The 26,464-nt window shown below is 39.0% G+C and overlaps 1 protein-coding gene across 5 annotated transcripts; it reads right to left on the reverse strand.

Moving 5' to 3' along the window:
• Positions 1-248: 248 nt before the first annotated feature.
• On the reverse strand, positions 249-26,098 carry MIER3 (MIER family member 3). Of its 5 annotated transcripts, XR_005953404.1 has the most exons (13): positions 25,433-26,061; positions 23,785-23,930; positions 21,810-21,944; positions 20,280-20,400; positions 17,993-18,078; positions 17,735-17,807; positions 15,464-15,615; positions 14,931-15,012; positions 10,121-10,215; positions 8,255-8,382; positions 7,923-8,068; positions 7,045-7,841; positions 249-471 (listed from the first exon to the last, which is right to left on the reverse strand). XR_005953404.1 is itself a non-coding variant. In XM_041414641.1 (12 exons), the coding sequence occupies exons 2-12, from the start codon at positions 23,881-23,883 to the stop codon at positions 7,384-7,386; spliced, it is 1,572 nt and encodes a 523-aa protein (XP_041270575.1). In that variant the 5' UTR covers positions 23,884-23,930; positions 26,077-26,098; the 3' UTR covers positions 3,961-7,383. The 5 variants fall into 5 exon arrangements, 4 of the variants coding, with proteins under 4 accessions (XP_041270575.1, XP_041270574.1, XP_041270573.1 ...); XM_041414641.1 differs by lacking the exons at positions 249-471; positions 25,433-26,061 and adding an exon at positions 26,077-26,098 and having other exon boundaries at positions 3,961-7,841; positions 10,121-10,212; XM_041414640.1 differs by lacking the exons at positions 249-471; positions 25,433-26,061 and adding an exon at positions 26,077-26,098 and having other exon boundaries at positions 3,961-7,841.
• Between the last annotated feature and the right edge of the window lie 366 nt (positions 26,099-26,464).

A 26,464-nucleotide genomic window follows, 5' to 3' on the forward strand; every position in this document is an offset into this window, starting at 1 on the left:
ATGGTTCCCAGGCAGTTCACATGGCACTCTTGAAGGAAGAGAGCAGGAAGGGTGTGTGTGTTGTGTCTGTGTGCTGCTGCTTATTTGTCCCTTTTCCCTTGCTATTAAAGCTGCTGTTCTTTCCTAGCTACTGCTCATCAGACCCTCCTATGAGCTGGTCTGACCTGCTAAGGACAGTAACACCATCTCCACCCCGTGCTTTCTCTGCTGTCTTGTACTCTTCCGTTGCAGTGGGCTGAAGCAACTCATAGAAAACAGCTTATAGAAGGCCAGAGAGAGCCAGAGAGCAGGAAGCCCGTAGGTGGTGTCAGAGTTGCTGATTTGACTCCCTGGGTCTTGCAAAGCTCTGCTTTCAGACAATTCTATTTCGCACATAAAGGTGATGCTGTACCTGCTCGATGTCTCACTCCTGCCAGGCTGCTTTGCTCCCCACTGCCCGTTGCTCCTCCCCCTGCCGGTTCTGGAGCTCACCTGGCAACACAGGAAACCATGTCAGGAACGGCAGCAAGAGGGAGTGGTGATGTTCTGCCACCTTAAAGAACTATGCATGCCAGGCCTGTTGGCACAGCAGGCAGGTGCATGCCAGCCACAGCAAAGGAGCGGGTGGGGATAAGAAGCCATGCTGCAGAGCAGGAGTGGGCCCATGGCTCAGCACGGTGAAGAGAGCAGGAAAACACATTTCTGCTGGAGCATCCTGGCCTCCTCCCCTATCAGAGGGACAAGACTTACTGGGAGCTTAAAATTACTTTCCCCTACAGAGAGGGAAGACAAATCCAAGAACTAGTAGAGGAAGTGTTTTATCAAACCGATAATCAGGGTTTATGCTTGAAGTGTTTGCTGCCTTGCTACTGTGGACAAAAAAGTCAGTCGGCGAGGCAGCAGTAGTGACCGGTTGAGTAGATTTGGAGGTGAGGGCAAGGTCGTGCTGTTCATGCAATCCCTGAGCTCAGCAGCGCTTGAACAGCAGCCCCAAGCCCTGTCTGGACCCTGAAGCCCTGGGCAGCCAATCAGCCACTTTGCCAGGAACAGTGCAGCAGATTTAATCAGCTCTAAGAAGCTTCAGCAACCCAAAGTGCAGTGAACAGGAACATGGTACAGCAGGATGACCAGGAAGGGCTCCTTTGACCATCTGGAAGAAGCCAATAGAGACAAACAGACTCATTGGGGAAGAGCCACAAAAAGATCCTTTCAGCCTCAGTCTTATTAACATAAGCTAATATTAGCATAAACTTCAGTTGGCGTGTTGCTGTACCACAGTGCTCATTCCCCCGCAGCTGGTGGAGTCACTGACCCAGCCATTTCAGAGGCCTCCAGCCGGACAGCAGACCTGCTGACGACAGATGTATCTCTCCAGAAGTGTCTGATGCCTCTCAGGCTGGGCCAACAAACAGTGCTTTTGCAGAGGGTGTGCTGTGGTTGAAGAGATGTATAACTGGGTGAAGGAGCAGTGGAAGAAGTGAACAAGTAGTATTTGAGTGAATGAGTAAGAGATTGACCGATTATTGACCAGTTATTTACAGAGATGCTACACTCTAAAGACTCTCAGGAGTCTCAAACCTCCATGGTAGTGGAGAAGCTGATAGACACAGAATCCTGCAAGGTAATTAGCCAAGGGTCTGTTGAAGATGAACGCTGAAAGCAGGTCACTGCATGTACCAGGAGGAAGGCTCCTCCTCCTGAAAACAATCAGGATTAGCGCTTGTTACAACAGGTAGGAGGCCCTGGAACTAGAAATCCAGACAACAGATGAGGTAGGTGAAGATCCTTCTGGAATAGTGAGACCTTGTAAAACAACACTGCCTGTACTCCACATCACAACTGTGTCTTTTAAGAGAAAATGAGAAAAAGAGAGGAGACTCCCTTCTAAGGACAACAGAGGGCTAATATGAAATCGGACCCAATGCACAGAGAAGTCTGCTGGCTCCCAGGGGCTCAGATAAAGGATGTTACTGGAAAGCTCTTCAGTCTAGTAAGGCTGCTTGATTACTATCTGCTATTGGTTGTTCAAACTGGCAAAGACAAAAAAAAACAACAAAAAAAACCCAAAAACACAAGAAGTCTGAGGGCCATCAAAAGAGCCTTCAGGTCCTTGGGACAATTTGGAGTCTGAAGGATCAGGAGTACAGGTAGTGATTTCCTTGATTCTTACAGTAACAAAGAATAATATTGATAGGAAGATGGACCAAGAAAGTCTCAGTGCCCTGAGCTGGAGGACCATGACTCAGAATGATCATCTCCCAGCTGAGCTTGTGTGGGACCTGCTGCTCCAGATGGATCCCTACAAATCTATGGGGTCTGACAGGATTCATCCTATCAGGATGGATAGAATTCCTCCATCAGAGAATCCTCAAAGAGCTGAGTGATGTTGTTGCAAAACTTCTCTCAATGATTTTTAAGCAGTCTTGGGAATATGGAAAGGTTCCATCTGACTGGAGCTGGAAAATGTCCCAGTTTTCAAGAAGGAAAGAAGGAAGATCCCAGAAAACACAGGCCTGTCAGTCTCATCTCAATGCCCAGTAAAATAATGAAAAAGAGAGAGTATCCTGGAAAGTACTGAAAAACACCTGGAGGACAATTCAGTCACTGGGCTCAGCCAGTACAGCTTCATGAGAGGGAAAGTCCTGCTTGTTCAACCAGATTTCCATTTATGACAAGGTAGCACATGTACGGAAGCCAATTGGTGTGATCCTTTTGGATTTCAGTAAAGCTTCCATTGCTCTCTCTCACTGTATCCTTCTGGACAAAATATTTGGACAGCTGTGAGCTGGACATCACAGCATGGGTGAGAACTGGCTCAGTGTCTGGGCACAAAGGGTTACAGTGAATGGGGTGGTATCAGACTGGGGACCTGTCACTAGGGGGTTCCACAGGGCTCCATCATCAGGCCTGTGCTCTTTGACATATTCATACGTGACTTGGACAAAGGATGAAAAGCAATACTAAGTTTGCTGGTTACTAAACTTGGAGGAGCTGTTGACTCCCTTGAGGGCAGAGAGCCCTTAAAAAATTAGAGATGGGCAATCACCAACTGCATGAAGTTCAACAAGGACTGGTGCCAGATTCTGCACCTGGGATGGGGCAGCCCTGGATGTACAGACAGACTGGGGAATGAGAGGCTGGGCAGCAGTGCCATGGAAAGGGCCCAGCGTGTCCTGGGGAGCATTGCCAACAAACTAAAAAAAGGGAGGTGCAGCTTGTAACTGAAGTGTTTTGAATAGATACTTTGTTTGCAGATTGTACTGATCATCATTAGAAAGACAGCCTTGTATCTCTCCATCAGGGGAAGCAAAGCTCATTTCTTGGCAAATTACAACTTTTGCTGTTTAGAATTATACCAGCTAGTAATCCTGTCTAATTAAAAAAAATAATAATTTCTTTACTTGAAGATTTACTGTGCCAGCCACCATAAAAACAAGCATGCTGGGTCTAGGAAAGAACTCCATTAACTCTCTGGCATTTGACACAATTGGTACCTAAGATCTTACAGCTTTTCAGGGTCCAAGATTAGTGTCTTGGGGCACTGGAGAATTAAGTCAAAAAGCATTTAAATTTGTTTAAGTTCAACATTAAGAGTTAAGCCAAGTAAAAGTTTTGTATGCACAGCAGTAATCTAGCTTGACATGGATTTTCTTTCCCCAGAGAACAGGTATGTGTTTCATACATCTTACCTGTAGTCTGAACACTGGGTGACTGCTGCAATTGAAGTAACAATTAAGTCCCAGGTGATACTTACTTCACTTTAGCCATAATGTTTCAAATGTCTGAGGGAAACATTACTCATTAGCTACCTGCTACTCTGCTCATTAGCTACCTGCATCACTGCATGCTGCATTTTTCACTCCTCTGTGTACCTCTACACATGTGCCAAGTTCTTAAAACTGCATTCAGAGTTACTGCTAAATTCTCTGGAAATGAAGTAGCAAACACAGTGCAGATGCATGAAGAGCTTTACAAATAAAGAAAGGTTTCCAGACATTTATTTCTGGAACTGTACACCAGGTATTAAAGTACAACAAATACAAAATAATGCTCAAAAAAATCAGTGTTTATGTACAAATATTAAAACCAATGCAACAACAGCGACTTCCTCTTGAACATCTGATACTAAAACATGTTCCGATTGTCACTTGATTTGTTGTTATGCACAGGGTAGTTACTTTTAACTGAGAATAACTGGAATCTCTGTTTTATTAGGAAGACTATAACCATTTCTACTTTATTGTACAATTGATAGCATCTTCCTCCTTCTTTCAATGAAAAATAGGAATAATAAAAATAGTAACCTTGTCATTATCTTACAAATTACTGTATTTCATTTCCCTGTCTGTAGACGATGTGCTTGTAATGCTGGGCAAATAGCGTCCCTGTTGGTCAGTTTATCCATTAGTTTACATTCAAAGTTGAAATACTCATTAGAGACTTTGGTTAAATTAAGTATTATCACTGTGTCCTACTTGAACTGAAGTTTTCTTATATTTTTGACTCTCAGTCTCAACTGCACAATTCACTGACCTAATTGTACACAATTTAGTATTCTTCAAACAGTATTGTACATCCTTCAAGTAAATTCAGCAGTTTGACCATTACAAGAGGAAGACTAAACACTTAAGAACCTAGCATGGGAAGATGACGTGTGACCAACTGTGGTATTGCTATAATCACAGCACCAGTTACACTTCTACATGAATCTGCTACCCTCTTCAGAGTCCCTGTACATAAAAAGAATACATTTACCAACACTGCAATTGCCCATTATGGATTTTTTGGTTTGTTTGTATGAAAAAAACACGTGGCAAAGGACAAAGAAATCATCACAGTTTCTTACAAGAATTGTGCTTCACTGTGTAATAGCCAAGGCATTGTAATTTCTTCACATGGTTGCAATTCAGTTATCTCCATGCTGACTTTCAAAACACAATTCTTTTAATAAACAGTAACAAATTCTCCATTTAAATGTTAAAACTGAGAGAAAAAAGTAAGTCCAGCTTTTAAAAGTAAAGTTCAATAAATAGCTATTTTACATGGATAAAGTCATAGTGGTACAAATTTATGGATGTCACATCAAGCATGCACAAAAATGTTACTATACACAGAAGTAGTCAGAAAATATTGAAAGAGATATCTAAAAAGATATGAAGAATTTACATATTTACGAAATCTTGCAAATTATTGCCTCATTTTAACAAGGAATTAAAAGTAAACGATACCAGCTAGCTAGCCAACAGGCTAAATAAGATCAGCATTTATATTAGACTACCCGGAAATCACTTTTCTCTCATATCATTTTCTGAATTTTGGTCAAAGTCTTTATTAAATAACTAAAGTGTCCATTCAACTTGCTGACAACCCAAACCTTAGACAAGTCTCTGCCTACTTTAAGAGCCCAGCAATGCATAGATAAACTGAGTAAATTACTGCATCAACTAATGAAAATGGGCATGTTCATTTAAGTGCAACTGGTATAAGCATTCAGTCATCTTTGTATGATTTTTATACAGACCAGCCACTCACTGTAAACCCACAGATAAACCTCAATGTGTAACAATGGAAGATTATGGCCAGAATTCTACAAAATTACTTAAAATGGGTTGATTTAAAAACAAAGGAAACAAGGTACAAAGTTCAGCACAAAACACAGCAGTAAGAAGCTGAGAACTTGGCTAAAAATGTCAAGAGTACAACACAGGGCCAAGGCTACCCGTTATTTACTGTGTACTTACTAAAGTTAAATATTTCAGATGTTTAAGTTAAGAACTGATTACAAAATCATACCTACTTTTGTCCACTGTGCTAAGCTAATTTGTTTTTAATATGATAAATGTGCTACTGCATAAACACTTCAAAGCAATCTTCATTACAATGCTGTAAAGAAAACTCCAAATGCTGCATCTGAAACTTGGGATATCAATGCAGTTCACAGTATGCATAATAAATACCCTCTTCCCTTTCATATACTAAAGTCACTACTTTCTAATTACTCAGCACAACCTTGAAGCAACTATTGAAAATATCAACAATGCAAACTTAATTGCCTGAATAATGAAAACAAATTAGTGGCAACTAAACTTGTAATACAAACAGTGCAAAGAAAAAGTATGAAGGGACAGGAGTAAACCTACTGAAGGGAGGTTCAGGCTTTCATTAGAACACCCTGCAAGTTGAATGTTACAACATGTTACAAGCCAATACTATGCTTGGTTCCTGCAGCAACTGGAACAAACATTTGCAAGACAAACATCCTGGATGGCTAAATTGCACTCAACGTTCAAAATAAAAAAATGTAATGAAGTTAAATAGTTGCTTTTATGGGATGGCTTTTTACTCATCCTTTCCTATTTGACACAAGAAGTGAAGTGCCATTTTGAAGCCAATGACTTGCCAAAACAAATAAATGCAATCCACGCTAAATCAAAGTTTTCAAGCATGTACTTCAAGGTTCTACTATTACTATATAAACTAGATAGTCCCTCAAAACTGTAACACTTAGAACTGCAGTGCTCCAAACAACTTAAGATGTCTTCCAAATGTAGACTGTTTAGTGGTAAATCCTAAGCTGTGCAGACTGTAGCTTTATACATCAGCTGCCTTAGGAAAGTTAAGGTACACGATTGCATTACTCTTCAAAGTTGTGGACAAACCCCTTCCAAATACAATATAGCCTAAAACTCATCTGTTTGAGCCAGTAAGTTTAAAAGTACACAGACATCTATGGCAGCATGATTACTTCTGTGTAAGGTAGCCATGACCTTTAATTTTGCAACAGCATTCAAGTGTAGATCTTCACTTTACTCATCTTAAGTCCCTTGTGCTAGCTTCCACCAACATGAATTTGCTGCTTTGTAAACTGAAGTGCTCTAGTTTAGTATCACATGAGAGAAGGTTCCATTTAAAAAACATCCTTGTATGTTTGTGCAGTTTAAAATAAACAAACCCATCCCTGCCTTTATGGGGGGGGGGGGGGAAATGCTACATTGAGCAGGGATCAGGATCAGTACCTGTAAACATTGTTATTCCACTGCATCCATTACGGCAAAAGTAACTTACTAAAAAAGCCACTCCAATCCGTTCAGAACTTCTGTGCTGGTTTTGAAACGGTGACCTCCGTCTACAGGCTTTAGGAAAAAAAACTGAAGCAGAGCTTAAAGCTGCACCACAGAGTTCTCTTAGTCCCAAACTCTGCCACACATCCTATGACATTTCCACATTTATGGACTGAAAAAAAGAAATTACTCTTGATAAATCAAGATATAGTTCTATACATACAAAGACATCACTGATGTCATAAAGTTCAAACTTCCAGTGAAAGACTAAGCAAACCTGATAGCTCCCATCAAGTTTACTACTACTGCATAAAGTACCCACTGTTTGTTTAGTTTTCCAAAGTCATTCTGAATGAAGGGCAGCATGTTGGTGGAGAGTGTGGGTATTGATAAAACCATTAGTCTCATTTGCAGATAGACTGCTGAAGTCAGCCACTGAAACAGCCATTTTGGCACTGGTAATGTGGTGTGTGTGGTTCTCAAAGTCCACACCAAGGTTATTTACAGAGACATCATTCATGAAAGACTCTGGGACAGCAATCCCCATTTTCAATCTCTTCGCAGGTCTTTCTGCTTCCTCACTGCACATGTTCATTTGGTTTAGCTCTGAATGATAAAAGCCAGTCTCAAATAAATTAAAACAATCACTTTCACCATTGCTAGGCAAGTTAAGCAATTCTTCTGTTCCAACAGGCACATGATTAACTGGTGCTCGGGGTAAGCTGTCCATGGGAGGAAAAGCATCATCCAGGCAGTTCACATCTGAAGTGTGGCAGACTGTAGCTACACTGTTTGTCAGCGCTGGAAAACAGATGAACACAAATGCAAATGAAATAGCTGTTTGCGTAGTTCTAACAAAGATTTTTTTTTTTCTTGATTTACCTGTCAACTCATTGGCAGTGATAGAGTTCAGAATGCTTAGCTGTTGATCAGGAATGGTTTCTGTTCGACTATTAGATGTTAAGGCTGAAGAATGCACTGCTCCTCCAAGGGATTCAGCTTCATCTACCAAACGATCCATGTAGTCCCTAAAAGAATATTGCATCCATAAGGTATTATGTAACTAGAAAACAAGACCTATAAATGATGATAGATTTAATTTCAGTTGCCATAGCCACTGAAGCTTTACACTGCAATGACAGAAGTGGGGTGGGGGTAAGTCTTCTACATTTACAATTTGCAACAGAAACACATTTCAGGAACATTTTACTTACGTAACTCCTGGATGATGGTTATATTTCTTCTTTCCAAATCTTGTTTGCTGAGCAAAGTAATCATAACGTTCCGATTTTTTCCACATGTAGTAGAAAGCCACACACTCAGCAACTGTTCTGGTTCTTACCTGAAGGGCAATGAGAAGAATTGACAAGATTAATGCAAAGACTTAGGTTTTGCCATTTTCCCAATTCCCACTCTTCCAATATTGTTAATTTTTATTGTTCTGGAAAAAATATTTCCAGACTTCAAACAGACCTATAGTTTCAAGTTTTACATCTGTTCTACTCAATGGGATTTTTTTTTTAAACGAGGTTGAAACTCTATCTACATCTGAAGTACTCAGACATATATATAAACATTTTTTAAACTGTAAGATACACCCTTTCTTACAATGGAAAAATCTGAGCAAATGAATGATCTAAGACTAGTGAAATACCAAAGACTCTGGGTATGTATTCCTTTGGGGAAAAGTTCAGAACTGTAGGGGCTTTGGCAACAGAGTTGTAAAACCAGAGCAGTAAATGCTTAAACAAAATAAAATTGTAGTCTTGTTGAGAAGGTAGTAAGGACTGAAAAGACTAATTTCATCTACATTAATTGTTGGTCTCTTTCCCTAAAACAGGTGCTACGTGAAGTCAGATTCTTGGAGAAAAAGTCATTACTTCCACTTTTATATACTTTTTGATGCAGAAACATTTCACATCACCATCGCATCACCCACACTTCCAGTTTCACAACTCTATCCAATACAGTCTGGCAGTAAAATATTTGAGTGTTTTCAAACAAACAGAAACATCAGTGGTGAATCCAAAATACCTTGGGGGCAGCAGTAAACCTTGCTAGTTTCGGCAGACATACCAGGAAGGGGAGGAAATTAACAGATGTCTATATGTTAATGCATAAAGTCCCAGTTAACAAAGCTTTGCACTGCAGTGACAAGGAAACACATCTTGTAAATCTTGTCTAGCTGATACTTGCTGTATACAAGTGACATCACCTTATGCTGGATCCTAGAACTTTCCCTAAACTTTCTTGCCTTTTGCTTGGGAAAAAAACCCAGTAGATTTTCTTAGACAAATTCTGGTCCATAGTGACAGACACATCAACACGTGTTTTGTTCCATGTTGGAAAATATATTTTTAATCTCTGATGCATTAATGCTTATCGTTAAAGTCCATTTAAAATCTAAATTATCCAAATTATTTAGGATGGGTCAAGAAATTTGGAAACACTGATGATGTCGACTATTGCTTTTTGGTAAAAATAACAAAAAGGCCTATTCTTCAGGCACAGAGATGTCAATCAGAAGCAATCCAGACCAAGATTAGAACTCATTTTTGGCTTAGAAAAGAGAGTATTATGGACGACTATACCTTAGGAAAACACAGAACTCAGCCTGATTCTGTAAACTTGTACCCTCCTGGTGACAGAATAAATTAGGCAAAGATGCATTCTCCATTCCTATAGCCATGGTATAGAAATACTGTTCACTTCTAGGAAAGGCATGAATTTAGATTGAATTGTGATGCATAAGCACGAATAGAAGTAATGTCAATTTAAGTTGATTTCAGAGATAACACATTAACTCATCTCACAATGCTTAGTATTTCCAACAACATTTGGAAATATTAGTGAGAAATATTAGTGAGAAATATTAGTGAGAAATATTAGTGAGAAATATTAGTGAGAAATATTAGTGAGAAATATTAGTGAGAAATATTAGTGAGAAAGGAAAAATTAATTCAAAAATGGGAAGTTTATTTTAATATGGTTCCTACCTCATCTGTACGGCTTCTGACAGATTGCCTTCGCATAGTATCATATAATTTACCAACTCTTCCATTTAACTGTAAAATACTAACCTTGTTTTTCTGTATGAGATGGAAGTCTTTTCCATACATCAGAAGTGCATTTTCAAAGCTTCTGCATTCTTCTTCTGTCCATGCTGTCATCTCTTCTAGATAATTATAAAAGTAGCATGAGAAACCTGATTTCACTCAATAAACTATTACAAAGAATAAAATTTTTTTTCCTAACAGATTAATATCCAAATGCATTCTAAAATTAAAGTAATTCAGTTATTTAGATCTATTTTATTTCCCCTACTGAGAAACTATCCTACCTGAAATTTAACGTTCTTCTTTACAAAGAAGGATCTAGAAGAGTTTGACTTCAGAAATCTTTCATACTTGAAGGCAAGGGATATTTCAAAGATTTATTGTTCTTAATAAGTCTGTCATCAAAAAACAAGTGTTTTATAAACATCACTGAGGTGGTTAAGTGTGATAATTTTTCTCGATGTTTCTTGTTACACAGGACACAAGGAACAACGGTTGTTGGAAAAAAGAGCAAAGGAAAATCCTGTTTTGATGGACGGCCCTGTTCTGACTGAGTGAGCATCACAGACAGGAAGGCCTGACAGAGCTCAGCCCTGCTGTGCAAACCACAGGAACAGTGCTAGGCCCACACCCTCCCAGGCACTCAGCAGTCTGGGCAATGCCTTACCCAGGAGACAACTACCAGCCTGGATGCCAGCCATGGTGCATGGCCCTGTAAATCACAGCTGAGACACAGGGTGGGATGAACTGTCATCAGGAGGGCAATTCCAACCTGACACTAACAGCCAAATGGATCCAGCATGAGACAGACCAGAACATACAACACCTTGCCTGATATCATAAATCCCCTGGTGAGGTGAGGTAGTTTTTCAGCTCCTGGAAAAAGCATAATGCACCATGGAGGAGAGTGCCTCAGCGCTAAGCCTAGGTCAGGAAGCCATACAGGACAAACTGACTGGAACTATAGTAAACATGATCCGGGCTTTTGAAAAATAAGGGATATCAGGGAATCCAGAAAAAAACCCCAAATAACCACCTGGTTCTAAAGAGCATAGATCTCTTCTAACCCCTTCAGATCTCTTAAGGAGAAACTGCAAATTTCTTTTCTCCTTTTTTTTTTTTTTCTTAATAATTAAGACTACATTTTCTAGAACTGGATTTTGGTTTGAGAAACAACAACAAAAATAATTCCAGACTCTTGTTAATATCTTGACTGTAGCTTTTGGTGTATATATATATAAGTAAGTAGGGATTTTTCAGATATCTTACATTCATAATGGTGATTTTAAAAGTTCCCACTCAACTAAAATTTAAAGCCAGCAGGGGAAAATGCATACACACATTTCCAAGTATCTCTGGAAGCAGACACTGAAAACTAGACCTTTCTGCTCCCAGATAAAAAGCAATAATCACCCCACTGCATGGCTGTTTTTTCTTTCGCAACCCCATTAATTTTGGATTCCTTACTACAGAGTTCTCAGCTTTTGAAGAAGAGAAAATGCTCCCATGTAAAGTCTCATTGCTAAGAAACTTGCCTTGGAGTGGTGTGTTTTTGATTTTCACACTGAGAACAGTAGTGAGCTTCAGTGGGTAGAGTAGATCATAGTATAATGGCTATTTGAAGAGACAGATTCTGACAGCATTATAGAATCACAGAAACATTAAGGTTGGAAAAAACCTCCAAGATCATGAAGCCCGACCTTTGATCAAACATCACCAAGTCAACTAGACCACAGCACCAAATGCCTTATATCCACATGTTTCTTGAATACCCTCAGGGATGGCGATTCCACCACCTTCCTGGAAAATCCATTCCAATGTTTAACAACCCTGTCGATGAAGTTCTTTGCAATATCTAATATAAACTTCCCCTGGTGCAGCTTGAGGCCACTTCCTCTCATCCTGTCACTGGTTTCCTGGGAGAAGAAGTCAATCCCCACCTTGCCTTTCAGGCAGTTGTAGAGAGTGACAAGGTCCCCCCTGAGCCTCCTTTTCTCCAGGATAAACACCCCCAGCTCTCTCAGCTGCTCCTCACAGGACTTGTGCTCCAGCCCCTGCCCCAGCCCCACTGCCCTTCTCTGCACTCTCTCCAGCTCCTCAGTGTCTTTCCTGCAGTGAGGGCCCAGCACTGGACACAGCACTGGAGCTGTGGCCTCACCAGTGCCCAGCACAGGGGGACAATCCCTGCCCTGGCCCTGCTGGCCACACCATTGCTGATCCAGGCCAGGATGCCATTGGCCTTCTTGGCCACCTGGGCACTCCCTGGCTCATGTTCAGCTGCTGTCAGCAGCACCCCCAGGTCCTTTCCAGCCACTCTGTCCCAGCCTGTGGAGCTCCCTGGGGTTTTGTGACCCCAGGACAAGACTCAGCACTTGGCCTTGTAGAACCTCACCCCACTGGCCTCAAGCCCATTGATGCAGCCTGTCCAGATCCTCTGCAGAGCCTTCCTGCCCTCCAGCAGATCAACACTCCCACCCAAATTGGTTTTGCCTGCAAATGGCCTGACGGTGCACCTGACCTAGATCATTGATGAAGATATTAAACAGAACTGCCCCTAATACTGAGACCTGGGGAACACACCAGCTGGTGTAATTCCATTTAACACCATTCTCCGGGCTCAGCCATACAGACAGCTTTACCCCAGCAAAGAGTGTCCCTGTCCAAGCCATAGGCTGTCAGCTTCTGCAGGAGAATGCTGAGGAAAATTGTGTCAAAGGCTTTGCTGAAGTCTAGATAGGCAATATGCACAGCCTCTTCCTCATCAACTAGGCCTTACACCTCCTATCTATCCCTTACCATTTTAATGAGGGTATAACGATTTCACTTGAACTGGGGATGGGGTATGGGTAAGGACTACTAGTCCTTAAGATGGAATTTTGGCCTCTAAGCTGATCCTCAGGTTTTAGCTTCTATATTTTTAGATTTTGTGCTGCTTTAGTGTGTAGTTCTGAGCTTCATATTAAGGGATGGTAAGCTCTCTTCACAGAGTAGGCAGATAAAACAATTCCTTCTCTAGCTGGGGACTAGAGACAATCAATCCAAATCTAGGCCCAAGAGAATAAACAACTGCAGAATGAAGAGAGAAAAACAAGAAGGATGGGACTTCACAACCTAAACTTATAATTGGACAATAAACTCCAATATGTAAATGGACCAGAACTTGTAAAAGTGAGAAACATCATGACTGGTCATGCATTTTGTGACCATTTTGGGTACATCTTGTGTGTAACCCTGGATGGGCTCTTGTACTGCACAATGTGTATCCGCTGAGGCCTTCTAATAAATACCTACTTTATTCTTTAACTCTGTCTAGCCTCCATTCCAGGTCAGCCTTCACAAGGTTTCAAAGCCACAAATCAACAGAGGTATTTTTCAATCCTGAAACAGGAATTTAAATTCCAGAGAGGTACTGAATTTAGGATACAGCAGCTGATACTTTAAGGTCTACACAACCTCTTCTTGAACATGAGCTTTTTAAAGCATTCTTCGTATAGTCCTTATTGCCCCCTTCAGCTTGACCTTAGTGTCCTGATTTTGGCTGAGATAATCTTCTTTCTAGTAGCTGGTAAAGTGCTGTGTTTTGGATCCCATATGAAAATAATATTGGTAACACACTGATGTTTTAGTTGCTGCCAAACTGTGCAATTAAGGACATTTCAGTGTCCTGTGCTCTGCACTGATCAGGTGCCCCAGAGGCGGGGGGAGCAGGGCCAGGAGAGCTGACCTGACCTGGCCAAAGGGATGTTCCATGCACAGAACAACATGGCCAGGGTGTGAACTGGGGGGAGCTGGCTGGGAGAGGCCAGGAGCTGCTGGGGGATGGGCTGGGCATCGGCCAGCACGTGCTGAGCACACATGTCACTCGTCTCCCTGGGGTTTTATTCCTCTCTCTTTCCCTTTCATAACAATTATTATTATCATCAGTCTCACCAGTATTCTTACTATATTCTTTCCTTTGTTTCAATTATTAAACTGTTCTTAGCTCAACCCCAAAGTTTTACTTTTTTCTTCTAATTCTCATCTCCACCAGGAAAGGAAGTGGTGGGGCAGAAGTGAGTGAGCAGCTGTGTGGTACTTTAGTTGCCAGCCAGTGTTCAACCACTCAGACACCTGTCCCTCACAGCACCTAAACTGCTTCCACTCAGCTTCCCTTTGGATCTCAGTAGAGGGCTATCTGCCAAAATATCAACTTATAGCAGAGCTCATAACCCTTTCCGCTTCACACAATACACATGCAAAAATAACGGACAAAATCCCATCTTTGTTAAATGACAGACTCTGGTTTTCATTTAAGGGATTAATAAATAATAAGGACAAACAAGACGGAAGCCCATTTTCCAAAGCAAACTCAAGGAAAGCTCTCCATGCTCTATAGAACTATACAATAGAGCCCATTTAGGGCTGGCATAGCACAAATGTTAGCACAGAGTGGGGGCTTATTTATGTACCAACCTATATTCTGATTTTGGTACAAATATTATCAGACTGTAATCAATCATGACCTCAAAGAGATACTGAATAGTGGGTGAGAACTTCATAGCAGCAGAATCACATCTCTCCCCACCCTCCTCCTCAATCTGTTTCATTGTTATAGTAGCTGTGGAGGAAAGAAGGGAAGATCAAAGGCAAATCCTCAGCCTTTCTGCAAACTGCAAACTCTGTGGCAGAACTTTCAATAGGCCAACTGCCAGATTATACCTAATTTGTGCTAAAACTATCATGACAGGAATGCGATGATAATGTGATTTGATAATGTGAGTCCTACTCAAGGACTTTCCACATAACTTTTTTTTTTTTAAACCACACTTTTCTGAAAATACAGGTATTCTCTTACCCTGAGAGGCCTTTCCATTTGAGCAGTATCTCTCAATTGCTTCTTTAACATTATGGCTACTTTTAAGAAGTTCATAGAGTGCCTACAAAATAAAAAAATTCTTTAGAAAAAGTCAAAGTTTTCTAATATCCAATCTAGACCTCCAAAACTAGTCTTCCAGTGAACATATCTAGTGTAAAAAAAGATAGAGGATTTATTTTTACATATTATGAAAATTTAAAAATAAGAGCCAAAACCAAAACCACCCAAAAGCTGAGGCAAGATTTAACTAAAAAAATGTAAAACACTATATGCAATTATTAAAAAGGCTGAATTTGTCAACAGTATGACAATCAGAAACATCATAGATCACAAGGCTGCCAACATTCAAATACTCAAGATTTTTAAACATGTGCTTAAAAATTTTAAGTAAGATCTTGACTTCATAATATTCAACATTGAGTAGTAGTGCCTTTATAGTACAAAGCAGAGAAGGAGACCACATATTAATTACAGAGTGCTGTGTCACAAATGGAATAGGATATAAAACCTACTTGTTCATTGTCCCGTGTATGTAGTCCTTCAGGAATTCTGCCAATCATTTTTTCATTTCCTGTTCTTAAGGAGGTTTCAAAAAGGTATTCTTTAACTTTACTTTCTGAGATCACATCAGGTTTCCAAAGTAAGTGGTCTTCATTTTCATAAGCTGATAAAACAGAAATCCATTCATGCCATGTATAACATTTTTAAGGTGTAACATTAAAACCTATTTCACAAAGAACAGGAACACAGAAGTAATCAAATCAAGCATGACCATATCACTTCTAAACTGCAGATCACTTTAGCTATTTAGTAATTTTCAACTGAAATCTGCAAAAAATTATGTAACAAAATTGCAATCTACATGGCAATACGTTTTTTCATTCAGTAGCAACTGAATGCTGTTAGGAACTTGGTATGTTGAATGCTTTAAGCGATTAGGATGTAGTCCTCCACAGCACATTGAAATGACATCTCCAATTCTCAGATAGCTTATTTCAAGGATGATACAACACACAAGAGCTGACCTGAACCTTGGTTAGTCTGTGCATATGTTTCAATAGTAGATTAACCTATAAATCCTTTACTCTGATCAATAGATGTGATTACTATTGCACATCATGTTTTATGTACTCTTTTGGCAATACAGAATTTGAGTTATTTAATTAATATATAGAATCCTAATGGCTGTTACAGCAGAAAAGATGGAGAGGCTCAAAGCTCTCCTAAAACTGCAGGAAACAACATTGGGCTAAGGTGAAGAATAAAATGACAACTCTGAAAGTTCTTTAATGGCTTAACAACACAAAAGCTTTCAGTCAGACATGTTTCAAGTGTAAAGTTTATACGAGTGCAGAACTGCTTTCTAGCTCAATTCTGGTAGCTGGACTGCATATACTTACAAATGTAAGCCCCTATTTGCCACAACTAGTTCTTCCAGGCGTACAGAAAAGGCTATAATTTCATCCTCCAGTCCTGCTACCAAGCCCAAGCTTCCAGAGTGCTGGTGATACTCCTCTTCAGTTTTCATTATCAACCAAGACAACGCAGTGCTTTTTGCTGGAGACCATTACTAATAACCTCAAAAGGTGCTCCTTGAACTCTCTGATCTGGCAGCTACCCCTTTGCTCTTGGCCATGCTATCAGACAACACTTTCACTGGTTCTCTCTACTACCAGCTCATTACCGAGAAAATTGTCAGATTCACCCCTCCTTGGTCATCCTCTGGTTCTAAGAACTTCCTCAGTTCTTCGCTAAGGATAAGTCAAGATGTGGAAATAGTTAAAGAACTACCTACATAAATCCAGTCCTAACTCCTCCACTTCTTGCAACCCACTAGCACCATGCTTGAATCTTAAAAAATTGGAGGCTTTCCTAGATCTTAATCAACACAAAGATGTTCACTTTAACTTCCTAACACTTCCAGCTCCATCCCTACCAAACATTCTTCCACTCTATGGCAAAGGATTATTCCTCAAAAGAGCAGGTGGCATTGTTGAATAGATTCAATTCAATTCACTCAGTAACATCCCCCTTACATTTTAAAGAACCCTACAGAATATCAAAAATTTACAGAAAAAAATAATCACAGAATGCCTTTCATTTATTATTACATCACCTTATCTGTTTCTTAATTTCACAGCTGTTCCACCCATGAGCAAATTTTTTTGCATTATTTGCCTTTTTAATTTCACAGCTATATGTGCTATGTTTCTAAAGAAAAAAAAATATTAAATAAGGCTCTTTTTTTCAACTCTACCACAACTGCAGTTTTTAACCTGAATTTGCACTGGAGTAACATCATATTTAAAACACTTCATTTTTAAGAGACAGTGTAACAGGAACTATACAAGGAAATTTAAAATAGCTTATTGCTTTGTTTTCCATACCAATTTTGTAATCCACATGGTTTTACCTGCTAAAAAAAACAAGCAAGGAAAGACACTGTTTTGAACAACTTCAGTGTAAACTAAGTTACATGCTCATAGACAGCTACGATTCTCCAACAAAAGTAACTCCTACAGTTAGCTGACATCTGATATTACCAAACACTTCAGAATTAAGCCTCTCATTTTGTCGTAAGAATGCCCTCTCTAAGTTGGATAGTCACACTTCCAAGGTGTAAGTATACAGTTGTGCTACTTCAATTTTCTACTACCTTTTTTTAATGGTCTCTCAGACTTCAGCTAGGTAACTGAATTGACCTAACAAATTTAAGTAACATTTTTCCATCAAAAGCTATGTATAAACATAAAATAAGACGTAAAACAATTAGAAGAACATACCCTTTTCATCATCACTGCATCTGCCAAGGTAAGCTGGAATTTCAGCCTGGTACTGTGAACCAACCATTATCTCCTGAAAATGTAATAAAATTAAGAGAAAAAGTGATCAACAATATTTTGTTGATCCAAGTATAAAAAACTTCATTAACCTGGCATCTGACATAGAATTGCTGAAGGAAGGTACAATTTTAGATACATACTAAAAATGTTACTCGTTTTAACAGCAAAGTTCCAACTTTTAAAAAATATAATTATTACCTTTCTCAAATCTTCAGATGAATTACCATTGTCTGCCTCTACATCTTCACCATCAGATTCCTTATCTCCATCACATGTGGTGTTTGCTTCAGAAACAAAGGAGTTTGTTTTTAGCTATGAAGAATTTTCTGTTCAAGTATAGAACTACAAGTTATCATTTACTTTTGAAAGGAGCACCTGCTTTTATTCAGGGAGACACTTATTGTGCATCTGTTGACCCAGATTTCTACCAAAACCAAACTAGAATGAAGTCAGAACACACTGGTATTTGTATCCTGCAGAACTGAAACATTTATCATCATTGAAAATTACACAATCTACTATATTTCCAACCATCAAAAGGAAACAAAATTTTTTTTGGTTGATTTTCTCAATAAAAGCTTCTACATAGAGAAAAACCAGAAAACTTCCAGGGCTATGACATAGCCTCAGGTTAATCACAAAGAGAGTAAAGCTGAAGGCATGCCTTTATTACCTACTAAAACCTTTCCACAGAAGTTTTAATGGGCATTCACAACATTCCTTTAAACCAGGCTGCCTTAGCATGGAATGAAGATTACAGGAGAGACATACAAAATGGAGTAGGTAAAACAGAGCAAAAGACTCCTTATTTCTCTTATACCTTTTTTTTTTTCCCTTCCCTTAGGAAGAAATATAGCAGAGCCCTCCAAACAATTTAAATACATTACTCCATAGAATAACTCATATATTAGAATCTGGAACGCTGTGGCACTGGGTTCTGAAGCAGTTCTATTTTTATAGTTGTATAATCCCCAGCAGAAGGGAATCTACAGTTGTGATACAATTACACCTATTTTGTATTCTCCAACTTCAGGAAAAACATACTCATAAATTGGGCTGAAATTTAACTTCATCACAACTAAAACATCATGAACATCAGAGACAATATCCAAGACTGCATGGACTGACGGTCTTCTTCCATAGTAATTACTAAAATCACCAGTCTATCACTTTTTGGTTTTACAAGTAGCAAGCAATGGGATAATCTGAATGGATGGAACAATATGCTTGGACAATCAGGCAATTGTTTTGCCCATTTAACGTAAACTTAAGGAAACAGTCCGTGTTATGTATTGGGTAATGCGTATCTTAAAAATTAATGTTATCTTAGAATGTGGGAAATGGACAAAGATCAGAAAAAAGATGGAACTGCCAACAGCACAGAGAACTGACATCTCCTTCCCTGAAATGGTGAATACTTGACCTTAAAATGTCCAGCTTAATGTTCAAATAAAGTAACATTTTGAAATAAAACCATGACAGCAGAGAACAAAGATGACTGTTTCTTAATCCTCAGTACAGATGAGGGGCTAAACACATTTCTCTACGAAGTTGCCACACTTAAAATGTCATAGTCATTAACAGTTCCCAAGTGCCAGCATGTTTTGGAGTTTGTTTAACTGAAAAAGGGACATTACAATTTTGAAGGTTTTTGTATCTCTCTTTCAATACGAATGTCCTGCATTTATCAGACAACAGCATGCAAAGGACTATGATTGCTGGTAACTGAGCCAGCACAACCCCTTTATTCCCCCCCTCCTCTACAAAAATGAAATCCCCCATGGAATACCTTAAGATATTTGCCAAATTAAAACTGTGATATAAGTCCTCCACACTGCTCTAACTCTAGGATACCAGTGAACAAATGAGATGCAACAGGCAATGAGGAATATCTCATCCAGGTTGGATAACTGAACCACTGGCTTTTTCCCATCACAGCTCCATGGATAGTGAAATTTTGGTGGTCATGGGTTTACGGGCCCCATCCCATATAAAACTACTTTGGCTCACCCCATGAAGTCCTATGGAAAAGTGCTGAATGTGTGAAGGGAAATAATCACAAAGACACTGCGTCCCAGTTCACATCCACAGGCTGCACGGAGGAGTCACTGGCTTAAAAGCAGCAGCAAAAATTTTAGTACAGAAACACTAATTTAAAAGAATGGGTTACATGTTCACATAATTCACTAACATATCGAAAATCATGAAGGGTGTTCCTCAATACTGTATTAATGATTGACTATGAAGTCATTGTATTTATAGAGAAATGAATTTTACTTGTGCTTTGAGCAGACAACCAAATGTAAGTGTTTTAGGTACTCAGTAATGCCAGCCAAAGGCATTGTTCATGTACAACATCCTGCAAAGCACTGTTTCTGAACTCCTGGTACAGTGAGCAGTACTCCTCAATTTTGGTATTTTAAGGTATGAAGCTATATATAATGCTACGACTTTTTGAGTGCTATTATAAAATTATGTTTCCTACATCTTAGTGGCCGAGGAAAGAAGTCAGTAGCCTCGTGTGAAGTAACTGATGGTGTCAAGTCATCAGCAGAGGACTGCGTTTCTTCATCATCACCCGACAAGAGATCTTTAGCGATTTCCTCCTGTATCATTAAAATAAAAAAAAAGAAACCTCACAGTGACTATAAAATATAGACTGATAAGCACTTAGATTCGGCCAATTGTAAGCCTGATTAATGAAAATGAGTTACCTTCCCATAAGAAAATGTAGCACACCATACTCCTATAAAGAAAAAGCTGGTTTGCTCCTACTAACTCTAAGAATATAACCTTTCATGTCAGAGTCAAACGTAGTCATTACCCTCTGTCTTCTTCTAAAACAAATGCACAAGAATTAACTTCTGCAAGTATCAATGTCGTATGTTCCTCCAAGTGCTTCTGGTAAGAGACACCAATGTAAACTGCCTCATGTACTTAGCATTCTGTCATTCTTTGCATCACAGATATACTGAAGCTTTAAAAGCCTACTACTGCCTTCTAAACTCTGGGGGAAAAGCCAACCAACCAAAAAAAACCAAAAAACCCAGCCCAGTTTTTTGTAGACTTTTGCCGAGAGGATAGTTCTAGGTAACAAAACACCAAAAACATCTGACATTTTCGTAGGTTAAAGCAACAATATTAAGAAAGAAAAGGCACATTTCCTACATTCACAGACATCTTTGAACTCCTCTAACAGAGATTTGGAAGGGAAAGAACTGTATTAGACAACAAGCCGACTACATTTTTGTAGCCTCAACACAATCATCAATCCTAATGAGAATCAGATGTACAGAGCCATCACTATATCCTCCTTTCTGTGGCGTTTACCATTACATCATACTCACAGGAAAAAAAAAGACATACACTTACTACTTGCATACTTTTTCAGCTCAACTACAAGATGCACATGCTTTGTGGCCAAAAATCAGAACAAAATCTCACAATTTAAAGTTAACTTGCAAACCACAAAAGCTGAAGTTTCAGGGTTTTGTATCAGCAATAGTCACCACACATAAAACAATCTCTCATCCCCCATGGCTGAGACCTTTCTAAAAGATATACATTTGAAAATAAAATTCCAAAGCATTCAAGAGTAAATTTTCAAGCTATTTTTCATACCATTTTTGGTACTTGATGTGTGGTGGAAGTCAGAGTTATTTCTGGACATCGCATATATTATCCAAAAATCCCACTTCTTAACTAAAAAACTAACTAAAAACCCCAAAAAACTAACAAACCTCCTACTTAAAAGTTCTTCATGTGTGTTTTAGAAGAACTGTTGACAATATTTCGTTTTCTTTTGTACTAATATAGTGACACTAAAGTTGCTGTACATCAGTATCAGAACTAGATGCCCAATATTCTTGAAAAGGTAAGATCCCAGAGTGATAATATATATCAAAATTAACAAAGATATGTATTTTGTACCATAAAGAGATTATGATATGTAATTTAAAGCCACCTGGATTTCTGCTTTTAAACAAAAATTCAAGTGAAAATTATTCTGACTTACTTTATCTAGAGTCATATCTGGAAGTTCATCTGCAAGTTCACTTGGAGAGCTATTCGCACTGGAAGCTGGCATAACTGGAATCGTGGGTTCATAGCCATAGAATGCTAGTAAATCTTCCAATGGCATGTTTCCTTCCTAGTACAAGAAGATTTACAACACTTCAACATATTGCCAATTACCTGTAAACAGGCCTAAGAGAATAAGACATATTCTGAAGAACAGAAATAAAAAACAAAGAAAAACTAAGCTGAAAGCAGGAATGATTAAAGGTTTAAAATATTGTGATTCTGTGATAACAATAATTCATAAACATGTCCCTTGGCATATAGTGAAGTCCTGTCAAGCTGCTGGGGAAGACATTTTACTGGATGCAACTAAGGAGTAAGTATTAAAAATCTGCTCCTTATCTGATTGATACTGTAGAACATGATTTGACACTATTTCTTCAAGAGAAATATAGAAAACCTTGAAGACTTAATTCCTCCATAGCTACAGCTGCACATGTGAAAACCCCCACAGAAGTAAACCAATACAGCAACTTCTAAGCCCTTCCTTTCATCTCCTGCAATGTATTTTATATTAACCATTGAGAATAAACAAGACAAAGACAGCCAAGAGAAAGGCTTGATTTTTAACTTGTTTTTTCCAATAGCTTTTGATGAAGTGATTCTAATAACTATCATCATACTTGCATCCTAATACAATTAATAAAACAGTGAAGATTTTTTTTTGTTACCTGGGTCAAGACATCAGAGTATGAAAAATATTTCCAAATATTTACACCTTTAGAAGTTATACCTCTAAATTTTATTGTTGAACTCATACACTGATCAAATTCCTCTTTTTTCTTTATCCAGGCAAGGTTTTAGTCCTGTAAAGACTTTTTACAATGGCTAAATAGAAACTGACATCCAAGCCTTTCCAGGATAAGGACTTAAAGCAATAACGTGTTTAAGGTGAGTGTCTCTCAGTTCTTCTTTCTTCTATTACAGAAGCAGTAAGAGAATCTTGTTGAGTAAAATCTCCATTTTAACCATCAGACCTGGCAAACTGCTTCACTACTGTAACAGCAGGCTCATAATCAGCAAAAATGTAACTGTAAAGGCAGTAAGGCAAGAAAAAAAAAAATCAGGAGTACAAACACTGTAAACTCCACATGTAGAAAATTTGTTTTTACATGGACTACATAAACACAGCCTTATATCTGATGCTAAGAAATACACCTTTTCAGAAGTATGTTGACCAAGACCTGCAGTTATGCTGAGTGGTGTAAGTGGGTTACCTAACAGTAAGGCAAATAGCATCAATTTCTTGGTGTTCAGCAGATTAGAATGCTTGCTACACTGCTATGGATGAACAAGAAGTGTAAATATGAAAAACTTCTTATTAAGAAGTGTAAAATGGAATAGAAAAAGCCAAAGAGCACACTGATCATTTTGTACACCCGCTGAATGCTAAACTGATCAAACTAAGACATGGAAATACTATTCATATAGCAAATTAATGTGCATAAACCATTATGCACAAACCAGCATTGTTTGTCTGCATATTGGAAAAGTAAAACCTGACCAACATAATGAAACAAAGCTAGATGTCATTTTAATAGTATGCAAAATGCACGGTTTTAATGTACAAGTGATCTTAGATAACAGGCCTCTAAAACCTATGTCAGTGATTTCTCTACCAAAGCAAATGTGCTAAATCAAAGAAAATATGAGCACCAATACCTTTAAGAAGCTAAGTTCAGCCTTTTCCGTGATGATACACTGCCACATCCTAATCTTTTATGCAAGCTGCAAATGCATTTTTGCAGAAAACTGCATTATACAATACAAATTGAAGGGCAGGTTGAATGTTCTTTTCACTAGAAAAGTTACAATATGTATGAAAAGTAAAATATGTATAGAAAAGTACATATAAAATATGTATAGAAAAGTACAATATGTACATTCACAAGGGAGAAAGTCTCTCTTACCTTTTCTAAATCTTCAATTTCAGAGCTGAAATTTTTGCTTTCTTCCATCATTTCCTCTTCTTCGAGAGTTCGCTCATCATCATAATCGTGTACCAGCATTTCAGCAGATGGGTCAAAGTCATGATCCTCAGATGACAAAGAGCCAACTATCAAAAAAAACCAACTTAATTTGAGAAATTTTTTTCTCCTATACCAACATAAGAAATTAAATCCCAGCAAAAAAATTTGCATTAATTCTCTTACAAATAGAATCAGAACTCCCAGCGGAGTAACAAATTCATAACTACTTGACAAATTCAGCTGCTTTAGATGACCTTTCCTTTTCATATTTTTAAGTAACAAGTACAGCTTTCCCTCTTCCTACAAACAGAATAGCAGGGAGAAGTAACTAAAGGAGCAAAACTAAGTTTCAGGAAATACAATTCCAAATTAATATTTTATTGAATAAAAGATTGTTCAAAACACTCTTGAAATCATCATTAAGGTACAAAGCACACACATGAATAGATATCAGAAGCTGCAAGACTGTAATCTATAGATCCTGATTTTATTGATCTGATTTATATGGTAACAAGCATAGTTGTTCACTGGCAAACAGGTAACTTAGGTTATGAATTCACATCCTACTAATAGCAAAATAAAGTGAGACTCGCGTCCAATTGCTTTAGCCTCACAAATGGATCTTCTAATAAAATTAGGTTGTAGCACTAGATATAGAAAAATAAACACAGCAGAATTTCAAGAAGTACTATGGAAAATACACTAAAAATAACAAAATGCTTCTGATGGATCACATTAATTAACAACCAAGTGTGACACCTCCGTGGTCCATCAGACACTTTTTAATTACTGAAGACAATACTCAGAAGTAATCAAAAAAGCACTATTATAATGCACTTTGTAATTTGAAAGATTATCATTAGAGTCAACCAATTTTCAAGACGAAAATATTCTGCATCAGTAGTCAGTGTTCTATGGTTAAGAATCACCAAATTACAGAGTTGTTTTGCTCTTTAATGTTCACTTCTTTATAGCTTTCAGGTTGGAGGAAAAAGACAGATTAGTATATTTCTTTTCCACTTCTAGTTTCCCCTTACATACTAGGAGTCTGTTGCAATCCTTGGCTTTCAAGCATCAAATAAAAGGTTTATCAATAATTATTTCTACCAAGGAACTTCTTCTAAAGTTTTGAAAGAAATAACCACAAATTTTCAACCCCCTTCAAAAAATAATACAATATTCCTCTTTGCACTGTTTTCAGCTTTGAGACAGCTGAAACACTTCTGAACTGTAAAGAATGCAACTGTTCATCATTAATGCTAAGTATTCATTCTGTATATGCAGGTAACTGAACTACATTCAGTTTGCCTAAGACAAAGCTGTCAAAATTTGTAATATCACACTGTAGAGAAACATTCAGGCCGAAAATGCTTTTTATTCACATGCTATTCATATTATGGCCTCACAGAACTTTCAGCATAGCTGACAATGCTACTACAGTTCCAACAATGACATTATGTGTTTAATCCTCCTCCTGTTGGCCATCACATGGTGCTCAAGTTTTAAGAAAGTATCAACTGCCTTAATCTAACATGAACATATAAGGGTGTGATCAAGACTATTGCTTCTAATTGTTTTTCTAACTCACTTTCCATTTAACTCAAGGGGAAGTTCTGTTCCACAGACTTCATTAAAAAAGTCCCACTTCTCCTGTAGTTCTGAATGTTTAATATTGAAAAATACAAACTCAACAAATTTCATAATAATTAAAGATGATGAAAAACACTGCAGAATGCATTTACATAGAAGCACGTATCTTCTCCAAATACTTGAGAATAGCCCTGCTGATGTTAATAATGCTTGGATGTATAATGTAGTCCAAAGAACCTGAACAGCATTTAGTTACAGCCTTAAAAGTTACTTGTTGTTATGATTTTAAACATTTTCTGCTATTACCAAGAAGTCAAAAATTTAGACAAGCCTGTAGTCATCAGCAACAAGAGAAGCTGTTTTTCTTCAGGCTATCTGGCTTTACTGAGATGCTGACTTAAAAGTGCTACACAACTCTGATTTCATTTTTGGTTCCAAGGAGCCAATTTCTAACTGCAACTGCACTTAAGTAAAGGATTCCGTAGCCCACATCTCCTCTTAAAAACCTGGCAGGCGGTTAACAGCGTGCACACGAAGCCTTAGGAAAACTACGAGGGGATAAATTTGGGAAGGAGCAGCAAGGAGAGAACGGCGTGCAGGCGACAGGCCGGGTGCCGATGCAGAAGGTGGACGAAGACGAACCTGGGCTCGAACTCCCAAAGGAAGCCTGCAGGGAAAAGAGAGAGCGAGATGAGAGCGGGCTCCCTGCGGCCCGGCAGCAGGCAGGGCCCTTCATTCCACGCAGCCGTCGGAGCTGCCCTGTTTCCCCGCACCCCGCTTTTCCCCGCTCCCCTCCAGTCTCAGCCCCAGCGTCCCGCCCTGTTGGCCGCTCCATCCCGCTCACCCTCGCCCATCCCTCCTTCCCTCGCTCCCGCCTGCCGCTCTCCGTCCCTCCTCCTCCTCTGGCACAAGGCCCCCCCCGGGGCCGCGCCAGGCCCGGCCGGCGATCCCGCTCCCTCCGGCCCCGGCCAGGCGGGACGTGTCACGGACCGGACCGGCCGCCGCCTTGTCCCCGCTCCCAGCCCAGGGC

The sequence above is a fragment of the Onychostruthus taczanowskii genome, unplaced genomic scaffold (genome assembly GCF_017590055.1).
Source record: "Onychostruthus taczanowskii isolate IOZ18803 unplaced genomic scaffold, ASM1759005v1 scaffold46, whole genome shotgun sequence".
NCBI lineage: Eukaryota > Metazoa > Chordata > Aves > Passeriformes > Passeridae > Onychostruthus > Onychostruthus taczanowskii.